A 13852-nucleotide genomic window follows, 5' to 3' on the forward strand; every position below is an offset into this window, starting at 1 on the left:
TCTGGTTTAATCACTATCAACATCAGAACCATATTACATTAAAGTACAAAACCTGTATGTACAATTACACATACAAAAAATGTTCTTTGTGAGGAACAATTTTCAGCAAATCTGACAAACAGCAAGAGTTACTCCTATTGGGGGTTTGAAAGGAGAAATGGAAATTTCCAAGATGTGCCCCTCCTCCCTCTGGCTCCTCTGACCCTCCGAACATCAATTTGCAAAGGCCCGAGGGAGGAAGGGAGGTATTAACAAACTCAGGCACTCATTCCTCCTCTCTTATGGAAGGAGTGAATTTTTAGGGAACATTTTCCATCCTTTATTACACTGATGTTCCATCCATCTGCATCATTAGGTTCAGTAGTTACCATGACAATATGATGCCTACGGCAATCTAACTTGATAGCCAGATGCCAGAATGTGGAAAAATAGGACCAGCTAAGAAAGTGAGAGAAATATAATTAATCTGAACCACATAAAAAATGTGCACAAAACTAAAACCAAGAGGGAAACTGCCAAAATGTCACCCAAGAGGGAATGATGACGGGAAACAATGATAAGTTTCCGAGATTCAGAACTCTTTTGCTAACTAGAGCCATGAATTGGTCTGTAACTAAGGCTGAGGAAGAAGTCAAAGTTAGTCTAGAATATTGCTCTGAGTGCGTCTCCCCCAATAATTTCCTGCTGCTGAGGCCAGTGGTGTCATCATTGATTCCAGCAGTGGGATTCTTAGGCCCTGACTTTCCCGAGGATCTCAAGCCACATTCTAAGTGCTGCCGTCACAGCATTCTTCTCACCTCCGGTCTGCTGTTATGCCCAGCTTTTCCATCTGATGAAGTCATTTGCACCATCATTCTGAAGCTAATCTTAAGAGATTGAACTGAGCTATGTCCTGGGAGACCCTGTCCCCTTGCGTTCTCTATGCCCCATGGAGGCAACAGGCTAGCACAACCCTCTTGGGGGCCCCGATGTGGCAAAGGGGCTGGGAGATTAAGAAATGAGAACACCATAAAAGTTGTGCTTCAGGGAGACCAGCCTGGGATGGTTGGTCCTTCTCATCATGGCTGGGTTGGATAGCGGCGCTGAGCTAGGCGATTTGGCTGGTTCAGGCTGGTAGCCATGGAGAGCTGGAAAAGAACAAGCATGGCACTAGATTATAGCCCCAAGCATGACTCCGACCAGGGCTGACTGGCTGGATTGAGCTTGGGCATCCTGAGGGTCTAGAAACCCTTCTGCTGTATTTGGCTTCCCATGGTGGTGTTCTCATTATTCGTTTTCACCCAACACCTTCACCTCTTAAATAAGGAGAAAGAAATTCAATTTTATATAGAAGGGAGGCCAGTAATACATCAGAACAAGCGGTCTGCCCCAGATCATGCAGAAGCAGGGAGTTTAGCTTCAATCAAACTTTCCAATGATCCCCTCACCCCCAGGACACAGCCCTGGTGCAACCACACCATTGACACCAACACCAATTGTCTCTCCTGAGTCTCAAGACTTACGAAAGGTCAAGTGCAATATTAATAATAGTGACATTGACTGAGCATTTTCTGAGTGCCAGGCCCTTCACATACATGCTCCGGTTTAATCCTCACAACTATCCGCTGAGGTAGCTACTACTAACCCCATTTTACAGATGCAGAAACTGAGACTTAGAGAGGTTAGTCATTGCTCAAGAACTCAGGCACAGTAAGTTGTTATAAGTAAGTTATAAATCTGGGTCTCCTTAATCCAGAACCCATGCTCCTAACCCCCTCTCCCTCAGGGCCTCCTTACCTGGGGGATCTGGGATGGGTTGTAGAGAGGGACAGCCCCTTTCAAGGGGGGTGGGGGAAGCAGAACACCAGGGTTGAAGTAGAGCCCAGAGGAAACATCCTGTGATGGAAAATAATGGAAAATCCTCTTAGTCACCACTTCCCAGATTCCAGAACATCAAGGGCTTCCCTGAGCATCAACTTTGGTCAAGAGATGCAGACGTGATAGAGCTCAGGGAATCTTGAGCAAACAAATGTGGTTCAAGTGGGCACAGCCAACCCCTGGGTCTAGGGTGGCATTGCAGAGCCTCGGGTGCTGCTGCATGAAAAGAAAAGGCCATAATAAATGTATTAATAGCATCATAAAAAGTAACCTCCTATTCTTTGAAAGATCTAAAATACTACAAGAGTGCTGTAACCAGGCCACAAGAAATAAAAATGTTTTCCTAGCAATCGGCATGAAATCCATACTGGTGTGGACAATTCATCAAGAGTTTATCACAGCCCTTGCCAAGGATACTGGTGAACTCTGGCTCCTACTGGGACAGGGAAAGAGGTCGTTCTCTTTTTTTTGCACATGCCGCACGGCATGCAGGATCTTAGTTCCCCAACCAGGGATTGAACCCACGACCCCTGCAGTGGAACCACACAGTCTTAACCACTGGACTGCCAGGGAAGTCCCAAGGCCGTTCTCTAGACATCACCTAAAGAAGCAGTTATGGGCTAACTCCTGTTCCCCCCAAACTTCATATGTTGAAGTCCTAACCCCAGCACCTCAGAATGTATTTGGAGACAGGGTCTTTAAAAAGGTGATTAAGGTAACATGAAGTCATTAGAGTGGCCCTAACCCATTATGATTGGTGTTCTTATAAGAAGAGAAAATTTGGACATAGACACACACTGAGGTAAGACCATGTAAAGACTCAGGGAGAAGATGGCCAGCTACAAGCCAAGGAGAGAAGCTGAGGGAGAAACCCACGCTGCCGACACCTTCATCTCAGATCTCCAGCTTCCAGAACCGGGAGGAAATAAGTTTCTGGTGTTTAAATGGCACAGTCTCTGATACCTCGTTCTGGCAGCCCTAGCAAACTAATACAGAAGCTTTCTCCATATCCTCCACGAGTCAGGCCCTCACAGGGCGACACCTCCAGCCCACATTTTCATGTTCAGTCCGCACACAGGCGCCTGGTGGGCGGCTCACCTCAGGTCCCGACAAGCCTCCACTCCCCGTGCCCTCGGCTCTCCCGGCCCCAGACGCTGATCCTCGGGCTTCACTCCCGCCTAGGAAGCAATGAGTCAGGGGTGTTCCCGCTGCTCGGGACAGAGGAGTCCCCACGCCCAGAAGGCAACCCCCACCCCACCCCCCCCGGGGAGCGCAGAGAGGACCACAGGCAGCCCAGAGGACATGAGGTTGGCGGTACCTGTGTCCCTGGAGGAGGCGCCGGCATCCGGCAGAGGCTGGGGAGCTGGGGGCGGCGTCGGCGAGAGGCCCGGGCTGGGCTGGGGAGGAGAAGATGCTCGGGGGTCTTCCTGCTTAGTGCAGAAAGGAAGGTAGCCCTGACGGTTAACAAACCGATGCTGCCTGCTTGTATTCCTGCAGGGCCCACATGGCGGCCTCCTGCCTCAACCAGATGCTGGCTTTCTCTCCCCCAAGTTCCACTTTCTTTAGGCCGCTCCTCTGCTCAATGATCCAAATTACTCCTGGCCCTCGAAAGTTAAAATTCTTCATCCTGACTTTTAAGGCCTTTCATCATCTGCCTTTCCCCTCACTGGACCAATTTGTTTCCCACAATCTTCCATCACTAAACCTGTTTCACCCGGACCAGGGTAGAGATGCCAGCTCCAGACCCTCCTAGGGCCCCTAGAAGGGGGAGCTTCCACGCCCTCCCTGCCGAGGTTACCTCAGAGTCAGGACTGTCAGATGCGTCTTTGTCTCCAGGGGGGGGCGCGTCTCTGGCGGGCTTCGGGCGAAACCAGCTGAGCCAGCCAAACCCCGAGCTCTGGAGGGAGGAAGGCGAGTTCTGTGGCCTGCAGGGTCGCTTCTCCCTCTGAATATGAGATTAGCCAGCCGCCCCCCCCCACCTGTGATGGTGGTGAGACAGGAGGGGCAGGGACACCACCGAAGTCCAGATTCCCAGCTCTGCTCCACCCTCTGGGAAGAGAAGAATCCCTCTACCTTTGTACTCTCCTTGGCGTCTCCGAGCTTTTCTCTCTGGGCGGTGTTTTCGGAAGACTTCTTATCTGCCTCATCGGAGGACTCCTCCTCATCCTCCTTGACTGATACAGTGGAACTCTCAGAAATATTTCGTGCTCTGGAAATCAGTGGCACCTGGGATTAAAGAAAACAGAAGTAACATTTTTATAGCACTTGACAGGTTGCAAAGGCACATTTGCACGTACTCCCTCACCTGACCTGCTCAGTAAAGCAGTGGGGAGAGCCCGTGATCCGCAACAAGAGAAGCCACCGCAATGAGAAGCCCGCGCACCGCAACGAAGAGTAGCCCCCGCTCGCCGCAACCAGAGAAAGCCCGAGCGCAGCAACGAAAACCCAACTCAGCAGAAATAAATACATTTATTAAAAAAGAAAGGTTAAGCAACCTAAGGTCACATAGCTAGTAAACGGCAGAGCAAGGATTTAAACTTAAGCAGTCTGACTCTCCTTCTAGGAATTTCTCCTATTTGAATAAATTTGAGGAATAGACAAGGGCTTATATACTAGAATGCCCATCATTGTGTTTTACATATGAGGGGAAGAGAAGGGAGGAGTAGCGAGAAAGAGTAGGAAAGAAAGGAGACACACTTGAAGTGTTTAACAATGGGAGGAAGATGAATTAAAATCTGAGCTCCTTCCAGGGCCTACCAGGCCCTCCATAACCCAGTCCCTCTCTGCCTCTCTGGTCTTGCTTCTTAGCCCTCTCCCCTGTTGCTCCCCACTTTCTAGGTACAGTGATTCCATGCTCTTCCTCGATTGCACCAAGTCAGTCCCATTATAGGCCCTTTGCTCTCCCTATTCCCTCTGCCTGGAACACTTGTTCCCTGAATACTCACCTGGCCTCCGTCCACCCTCCATGCTGACCTCAGAGGTGCCTTCCCTTCCACTCCATGTAAAGTAACATCCCTCATGCACACAGTGGTTTATTTGCAGTCACCTCCACGGAACAGAAGCCCCATGAGGGCAGGCTTTGTCTGCTTCCCTGTGTACCCCCAACCCCTGTAACAGTGCCAGGTATGTTGTAGGAACTCAGTATTTGTGAATGAATAAATGCATGAGTGATGGTATTTCCATACAATGGATTTTATCACACCAATATTAAAAATCCTATTTAGGAATGACATGGAAAATCTCAATTTTATAGTATTAAATAGAAAATAAAGTTTCACCTATATATGTTCTTAACCATTTAAAAACACATGTGTGTATGTATACACATTTATATACACACATATATACATAGACAGGTCTCCCCCACTTTTTGAAAGTTTGCATTATGCCACTTGGCTTTTACCAAAGACCTACATTAGTACCTGTTTTCCCTAACCAAAAAAAAGTCCAAAGAGGATTTTCGCTTTTACAAAAAAAAGGCAAAAAGTGAAAAAAGCGTTCAGCGTTTGTTTTGTAGGAGCCGTTATAGAGGCAGAGCATACACCAAGCAGTGAGAGTGGCCTGCCAAGCTCCTTCCCGGAAACTACGCTCAGCATCTCCGCATCAAGATGCCATAGCTTTGACCTGTGTCTGTGAGCACCTGTGCTTCCTTTCGATTTATTTTGTGCATTGTTAGCAAGATGTGTACTGAGGTAACTGCTTCTTCCCTTCATGCCATTTAGACTTACGAAAGGTTTCATGGAAAGGCTCTATGTTCGGATAGCAGGAGAAACCCATATATAGAAAAACTTTTAGAAGGAAATAATGAAAATATTTGACTATGGGCTTCTGAGTGATGTCTGTTTGACTCTTTATATGACACTTTTTCTTCATTTTTCAAGTTTTCTATAACAATAACGTACTAATTTTTCAGTTAGAAAAAAAAAAAAAAAAAAGTAAAGCATAAAAGTCGGAAGCCTTGCAGCCCGGTTACAACTTGAGGAAGTTCGCCTCGCCAGGCAAAGGTAGACAACGTCTTAGGTTTGGGACCAGCAATGCCTGCTGTTGGAGGGAAGGGATTCATTCATCCAACAGCTGGCTGGATGATTACTTAGACGTGGTTCCCTCCAAGACCTGACGGCACACCTGGGCAGAAGAGATTCAGCTTTGGTAGGTCCTTCTTGGAAATAAAGCAAGGTAAAAATTAAAAGAAAGGAAGAAATATCAAGAGTCTTCCATGGTGGGGCAGAGCACAGCAAGTGTTCGGTGCAACAGTAAGAAGAGGGCATCAAAGGCAGCGGATGTGTGAGTCCAAAGCTACACTCAGCCCTGCCGGCCCTGCCCCCATGGATACAGGTTGGCAGGACTGAACATGAACCAGAACAAGCCTCCTCTCCACCTCTCAGGATCTGGTGTAGAAAGAAACATGGTGAAACATGGAAGAGAGGGCTGGTGCAAGGCACAGGAAGGCATCTGTGATTGGCTGAGAAACCGTGTCAACTGAAGGAAACCTGCAGCTCAGAGTGGGCACCGCATCTGCTGGGCTCTGTCCTCTCACCTGCGGTTTGGAAACAACCTTCTGCCCATCAGGATGCTGGAAGGTTTCTGGAGACACTGTGTTCTCTCCTATGGCACAAAACACAACAGAAATCGTGATGTGAAGTGGGGCCTTTCCCATCTATCCTGAAGAAGGGTAATGGGGGACACAGTTGGCTTTCCTAATTGCAAAGCAGCTGGAGCTCTGAGCTCATAGCCCCAAGTGCATCACAGTAAATGCAAAGTCCATTTGCACAAGCCTCTGAATTCCAGCCACCCCAGGACATGCTGCTCACCCAACCTTCACCCCGAACCAGGGTCATTCCTCAGGAACCGCGGAAATCAGGGCCACATCAAGCTGGATCGCAGGGATCCTCCCTGACCTTCCCCTCCATGTGAGTCTCCCATCTTGGACAGGACCTTGTCTTAGAAGGTCTAAGATCTGATCCTTCTGCGTGGTTTCCCGCACTTCCCTGGCATCACTCAGCAATGCTCACCCATACTCAGCCCCTGTTGTCCAAGGCCTGAGGGGAGAAGACAGAAGCACGAGCCTCTGCCCGCGGTCCCTGACACTGATGACTTCAGAAAGAGGACTTGGCCTAAACTACAGCTCCAGGCACAGGTGGCATTTTCTTGCCTTCTCCAGCCGAGATCCTAGAAACTACAGAATCCAAGAGGATGGCAAGAGTGGCTGCAGTTGGCTGTGCTATGCTTGTCCCAGTAGAGACATGGGCTGGAATGGGAGAGAGCTGTCCCCCTCAGAAGAACGTGAAGTACCAGGCCCTCAGTCATGTTCACACCCACCACTCAGGGCTTTACCAGCTCCCACCCCACACCCTGCACTTGTCCCTGCACCTCCCTCTTCTGCTTGCTCCCCTAGACACTCGTCACCCAAGGTTCGCTGCCTCGCTGGCAGGTCTTACCAGGGGGCGGGTGCATCTGCTGGGCTTCCTCCCAGGCCCTTCCTCCAGGAGTCCCTGTCACTGCCATGCTGCCACCGGTCCCTGGCAGATAGGTCTCAGGAACTGAGTAAAGAGGCACCGGGACCCCTGTCTGCCCAGAACCTCCTCCTGCTGGGTAGGAGCTGGGCTGGAGGGGAAGGGGCTGCTGTGGGCTGGGATGGGCCGGGCCCATCGGCTCCAGTGTTGGCCACAGGGCTGAGCAGTCCCCAAGGGCTTCTGAGTTGCCTTGATATCCAGAAAGATCCTGGTAGAAAGTGTCATCTAAGGACATAGGGCAAAGAGGAGGAAGTGAGACCTGTAATGTGGCATTTGTGTGGACTAATCATACCAGGAACAATCCTGCTCTTTGGAAAGCAGTGACAAGGACAGGCCGCTTGGTGTGGCTGCCATCGATGTGATGACAAGTACAACACAGCAGTAATTGTAACACCTCTCACCGCTTATGACTCAGAGTTTACAAAACTATTTCCCTCACTACCTTGTATGATCTCTGAGCCTTAAACCAGTGGGTTGGGAGGGAAGAAATTACCATCTCATTTAACTCCACAATTTCTTGCATTTGGATAAACTTTCTCTTCTAAGGATCTCCTAAGGGACTTGGGTACTTGAAACTTAGAATGTTGCCAGTTAAAACCCAAGTCAGACTACAGAAATGATGGCTTTGCTTTTAAAGAAGCAGAACCTTGGTCCAGGAAGGGACCTTGGTGGTATTCATTCTGGCTCTGCTGTGTTGCTGAAGAGACAGACCAAGGTGTGGACGGGGACAATGGCTGCCCCAAGGTTATGGAACTGGTGTGGTCATCTGACCCACCTGCTCCATTGGGTGACAGGAGACACAGCTGCTTCCCAGCGGAAGTGGCCACTCAGAAACACCCAGCCTGCTCTCTTGCAGCCCTTCACCCTCACAGATTCTGGGACGCAGCAGCAAAGCTGGGAAACAGAAACCAAGGCCTGCCCTTCCTTGCTGCCCCCTTGCTTATCCCTGAAGGAAGCAAAAAAGGCTGGGACACAGCCGGAAGGAAAAAGATGAGGCCCCGTCCTGACCCCACCAGGGAGTGCTGTTTGGGGAAAGGGCACAGAATTAACTGGGGTAACAACGTCTGCCCAACCCAATACTCAGAGGCATCCTGAAGGGAAAGGAGGGATCTGCTGAAAACACTCTGAAACCTATTTCACGCGTGTGGCGATTGATGCTCAAACACCACAGGCACTTCCTATGTCCCCACTGCTAACGTGAAATACAGATAACCCACCACCTCTGGCCTCAAGGAATGTATTCAGCTAGGGAGACAGTACTGACACAAGTGAAGCAATTAGATAACAACACAACATAACAAGATTAAAACCTGAATGTGAAGCAAAAACTCTAATAATGCAGAAACAGAAGTGTCAGGGGTGGGGACTTCCCTGGTGGCGCAGTGGTTAAGAATCCGCCTGCCAATGCAGGGGACACGGGTTCAAGCGCTGGTCCAGGAAGATCCCACATGCCGTGGAGCAACTAAGCCCGTGTGCCACTACTACTGAGCCTGCATGCCACAACTACTGAGCCCACGTACCACAACTACTTAAGCCCGCGCGCAGCAACAAAGACCCAACACAGCCAAAAATAAATCAATTAATTAATTAAAAAAAGGAAAAAAATCGTGTCAGGGATGCCTCTGGTCAGTGGAGCTGTGTGGAGAGGGGAGGCCCAGACCACTGGGTCAGATTGACACAGGCAAGGAAGGCACTCCAGGAAGGGAAGGGGGAGAGTCTTTTAGGTTATCTCGTATAATCAGATCCTGAGAGTCAGCTATTACACATTCAGTTCATTGGTTTGGGTACCTGTTGTTTTTCTGGCTCCCAAAATATCCAAGTGAGCAGAGCGAGGATCCCCAATGTCTCCTGCTGCCTTTTGCTGTTAAGATAAAGTAAACACCTCTTAAGCAACACAAAGAAAAACAAAAACAGTGAACCATGGTTTAAAATTAAGTCAAAAAGAAACTTTGGGAGTGATAAGGTAAGGGAGTTGCAGGTGAATGCCGTGGCTGGACGGGGAGGGGGAGGGGCAGCCTCAGCCCTTCCTACCTCCCAGCTCTGCCCAGAGCAGGCAGGGACCAGGGCAGCATCCTCTCCCAGAGGAAGGGGCAAGAGGAGGGAACGAAACCGTGGGCCCCAGAGCCCACAGCACATGTAGGAAGCAAGGGCCGTGTGTGCCTAAAAAAATCCCCCTGCCCTTTCCCAGCGACAGAGGGAGAAACAGCATGGAGGAGGCCCTGTTCCAATTACTGTTACAGTTACTACCAGCCGCTTCTGCAATTGTCAGAACAACAAAAGGAGAGGCCCGGAAGTCTTTTAAGCAATTGCCCTACATTACATGAAAGTGACAAGGGCCACTGTGAGCCATTGTTCCTCACAGAGAGATGGAAGCTTTGATGGTCAGAAAATGTATTTTCTGGGACCACAGAGAAGGGTGGCTGGGTGCTTTGGAAGAGGGCCCCACTGTCTCACACCAAACACAGGAAAATGTTTCCAACCGGCGCGAGGCAGCAGCGGGGAAGCTGAGTGCCACCCCTTCCCCAGTCAGGCTGTGCCTCATGGGTGACAGGGGACCCCAGAGCCCTCCATGGGGTCGGGGGCTTGCTGAGGTCAGTGCCTGCCTACTCTGGGTCTAGGGCAGCCAAGAGGGAAACAGAGGCCCACCCCACTGACCTGCACCCCCTCCACTTACCTGCAGCTCCTTGTGGTGCCCCCGAAGATGTACCAGCCAGTCTGGCTCCAGGTCCCTGTCTCCTCGGTGACGGCGGTGGTGTTCTAAAATCAGAGGATCTGACAGCTTCAGTCTCTCTGCAAGCTGTTCCAGGTTTCCAGACGGTAAGAGAGGGAAAAGGAGAGAGAGAGAAGTAAGTGAAATGGACAGGCCATGGGGAGAGGCAGTAAGAAAAAAGAAGGGAGCCTTGACTGGTAAACCAGATTACAAAGAATTGCCAAACAGCAAATTCAGCAGATATCTTCCCCAAATTGCAACATAAACAAACGGTTAACCCATCTTGTTGCTAGACACTAAATAAACTATGAGGAGAAACTGTCACTCTGCTTTATGTCTCTGCAAAGCTGTCCTCAGGAGAAGCGCTTCTCAAACTTCAGGCCTGGTAGGAACCACCTGGGACCTTGCTAAAATGCTAGTCCTGATCCCAGAAATCTGTGGGACCTGAGATTCTGCATTTCTAACAAGCTCCCTACAAGGAGACGTCTGTGCTGCTGGTCGAGCGACTGCCTGTATCGTAAGACTATTCCATCATTAAGTTCCCAGACTTTCCTACTCCTCCATTCTGGGTCCTGAGCTCCCTACAACCATCATCCTATTGGCAGAAATTTACCATCAAAGGGGCTCAGTACCACAGATTTTATTGATTACAGAATCCAACATTGAGCCTCATCTAAAGCAAAGAAAAAATTGACGGTAGGCTGCCTTTTTACTCTCAGCTAATGGATTTTTCTTCAATTAATTGGAACAACGATTTGCCTGATTGTTTTCTTTCTCAGGAACTAAAAGTTGATATGTTTTTGTTTTCTCTTTTTGAATGTATCTCACATGTGATAAAATATTCCATGCATTTAAAAGCATTTTAATAAGGATCATTTCCTGTTTTAACCACTAAAATATATTTTCTAAGCCCAGCCTTTATCATTAGAACAGTTCACCGTAACAGGCAGTTTTACTGTACCAAAAAAGCAGATGCAAGAATGAATTTCCTGCATAGCACATGACTGGTTTCCTGTCCCCCAATTTCACTGCGTCCCTCCCTGCCGCCATCCCCGCCCATAGCATCCTTCTTTGTGCAGTGTCAGGCCTCTGCTTATCACATCTGGACATGCATACGTGGTCAAAGACAGCCACGGGCTCCAATTTTACAGCATGTTCAAAGAAGATGAAATGGGGTGTCTGAGCCGCTTTACAATAGCTTTCTCTGAACACTGAAGATAACACACCTGCAGAGAACCCTTTGAGAAGCTCACCTTGATGAGTTCCACTAATAGCACAGGGTGACTGTTCTCTCCCTGGCTCAGGAGGGCTGTGCCAATGGCTTCGCAGTAATGCAAGGCCTGGGACGCAAGGCCGTAATCTGCCAGACGGGAAGCATAAAGGAGCTTATACACCTGTGAAGAAGAGCAGGGCCAGTGATGAGCCCATCCAGGCAGGGACAGAAAGAGAGAAGTGGAGATAAGACTTCTTGGAAGTCAGCTGACTGCCAACTTCCTCTAACTCTGGATCTAAATATTAAAGAGGGCCTTGTGCCATTTGGGGCATTCTATCTGTGTATGGGCACAATTCCAAATCCAGCCTGCAGTTCCGTCCTCATAGAGAAAGGGCTGGAAGGCACATCAGCTGAATCTCCCTAGGCTCTGGTCACCGTGGAAATGCACTGGACTCTTCTTATCAGGCAGCCCACATCTCTGGGAAGCCTGGTGTATGTGGGGCACAGGACCAGGCACCAGGGGGATGGACAAAAGAAGAAAAAATGACTCAGGTGCAAGGGACTTCAAGCCCAAGGGAGTGTACAAACAGAGACAGGTAAGGGTTCAGAGAAGCATGAGTGACAGAACTAAATGGAGCCTGAGGGCTGGAAATCAGACAGACCCAAGTTCAAATCCCAACTCCACGCTGGGTGTGGAACATTGAGCTAGTTACCCCACCTCCTCTCTGCGCCTTGGTTTCCTCACTATAATATGGGGATGATAATATGATCTACCCCTTGGCTGTTGTAAAGATTCAGTGAGATAATCCATGTAAAGTCCTTAGAACAAATGGTACCCAAGAGATGTGAGCCAATAGCATGTAACTCCTTGGAACCTGTTTTGTAAAAGGAGGGTAATCATGCCCACCTCACAGGATTAGAAATCATACAGTCAAAGCATCATAACACAGTGCCAGGCGTGTAGAACTCATTCCCTAAAAACAGCTAATCTCACTGCTATCAGCCCAAAGACAGCTGAGAGGTGGGATGACTACAGAACAGAAAGAAAAAGACTGAAGACCTGCATGGACCCAAAGGAGCTGGTCAGGCAGGGCTCTGCTGGAGAAGGTGGGTCTTTGGTAAAACTCTTAAAGAAGATACTAACTGGGTCACTGCCCTATAGGCAGTAATTCATTCATTTCCAAGCCTTTGTTTTGTGTTTTGTGTTTGGTGGTGGCGGTGTGCACGTGTGTATGTGTTGTTGCCACCAAGTACACTCTCAATACAGGCACGGAAGGAGTCATTATGGATTTAAGGGGACAACAGGGCATCCAGTAGAGAGGTTGAGAAGAGAGGTTAGAACCTGCGTGGACACCGCCTGCACAGCTGCAGCCCTGGGGGTGGAAAGAAGGACGGGGGCCAAGGACAGAGCAGGGAGGAATTTCCAGAGTTAAAAACAGAGTCATCCAAAAGAGATGGGAGCGGCAGGTCAGAGGAGAGGGAGAAGGGTGAGCAGCCCCCAGCTGGGCCTTCCTGCTCCCACTCCCAGCAGGATGACCATGGGGCTGAGGAGAAGGTGGAGCCATTTGGAGGTAGAAGAGCAGAAGAAGCTGCAGACAGGAGGGGAGCCCCAGGGCTGCTGGCACGATTCTCATTGCCAGGAGTGAGGCAGGAGCCCCCAGCACAGAGGCTGCTGCAGTGTTTTGCTTTCCTATCTTAAAATGCACACCTTTAGGGGACCTAGAATGACATCCTAACCCTTCCCACATTCCAGCTAATGAGGAAAAGTCCAGTGGATGACTTAGCCCAGCCACTACATGCCAGATAGCAAGGCGGAAAACCCAGTGGCCCACAGCCATGTGACGCAGCTAAGGTGGTGGCCTCGTGAGGGTTCAGTTACCTGGAAAGAAGGGATGAAGGATTTGGGGCGGCCCAGCATCTGACAGTACTCGAAGATTTCCGTCCTCTGGATAGCCTCAGTTGTTGCAAATTTCAAAAACTCTTGACTAAAACCAGGGAATAAGAATAAAAGAGATTGAGGTGGGGACAGATTTAAATCCTAGTAGATGGCCAAACACCAGCTGCATCCATTCATGGTAGAGTTTCTGTCCTGGGCTGATCCCTGGGGCAGCTCCAAGAGAGGAAAGAGAATCTGCACCTCCAGAGGCTCTGGGGGAAGGAGGGGGGAGAGACTGGGGGGAGGGGGAGATCGCTGCCATCTTTGCTGGAGGGTCACGTAAGGCAAGCTGCTCTCACACCCAGCTCAGTGGGGCACTGGGTCCTCCCCGTAAGCACGCTGAGAGCCAGCCTTAGTGCCCTGAGAACCCAGAGCGGGAGTCTGTGAGAGGCCACCACAGCCTGAGCGGAAGAGCAGAAAAGAGGGAGTGATGTGACATTCGGAAGCATTGAAGAAAGAAGGCCCGGCAGAGAGAGGGTAGCACTGCGGAGCCAAAAATCAGAAGACGGTCCCTGTGCTGGAGGTTCATTCCAGTGAGGAAGCAGGCTGGGTGAACGTGATCTGAGGGGCCCTCAGAGTCCCCACAGGTCCCAAAACAGCTGCTGTGGGGTTTGAAATCATAA

General features: G+C 49.7%; 1 protein-coding gene across 3 annotated transcripts in view; it reads right to left on the minus strand.

The window, feature by feature from the left end:
• Positions 1–13852, minus strand: part of SEC16B (SEC16 homolog B, endoplasmic reticulum export factor) — a 54298-nt gene continuing 40446 nt past the window's right edge. The window contains exons 15-26 of one of the 3 annotated variants that reach the window (XM_068541302.1): positions 13173–13278; positions 11334–11474; positions 10045–10167; positions 9159–9231; positions 7296–7595; positions 6395–6462; positions 3931–4083; positions 3656–3754; positions 3176–3254; positions 2956–3035; positions 1777–1875; positions 1–1127 (exon numbers count right to left, since the gene is read on the minus strand). In XM_068541302.1, coding sequence (XP_068397403.1) covers positions 1059–1127; positions 1777–1875; positions 2956–3035; positions 3176–3254; positions 3656–3754; positions 3931–4083; positions 6395–6462; positions 7296–7595; positions 9159–9231; positions 10045–10167; positions 11334–11474; positions 13173–13278 — 1390 coding nt within the window. In that variant the 3' untranslated portion in view covers positions 1–1058. Of the gene's footprint in view, positions 1128–1776; positions 1876–2955; positions 3036–3175; positions 3288–3655; positions 3755–3930; positions 4084–6394; positions 6463–7295; positions 7596–9158; positions 9232–10044; positions 10168–11333; positions 11475–13172; positions 13279–13852 lie in introns of all 3 variants that reach the window. The other 2 variants (XM_068541301.1, XM_068541300.1) reach the window with 2 other exon arrangements.

This window comes from Eschrichtius robustus, chromosome 3 (assembly GCF_028021215.1).
Source record: "Eschrichtius robustus isolate mEscRob2 chromosome 3, mEscRob2.pri, whole genome shotgun sequence".
In the NCBI taxonomy this organism is placed as follows: Eukaryota; Metazoa; Chordata; class Mammalia; order Artiodactyla; family Eschrichtiidae; genus Eschrichtius; species Eschrichtius robustus.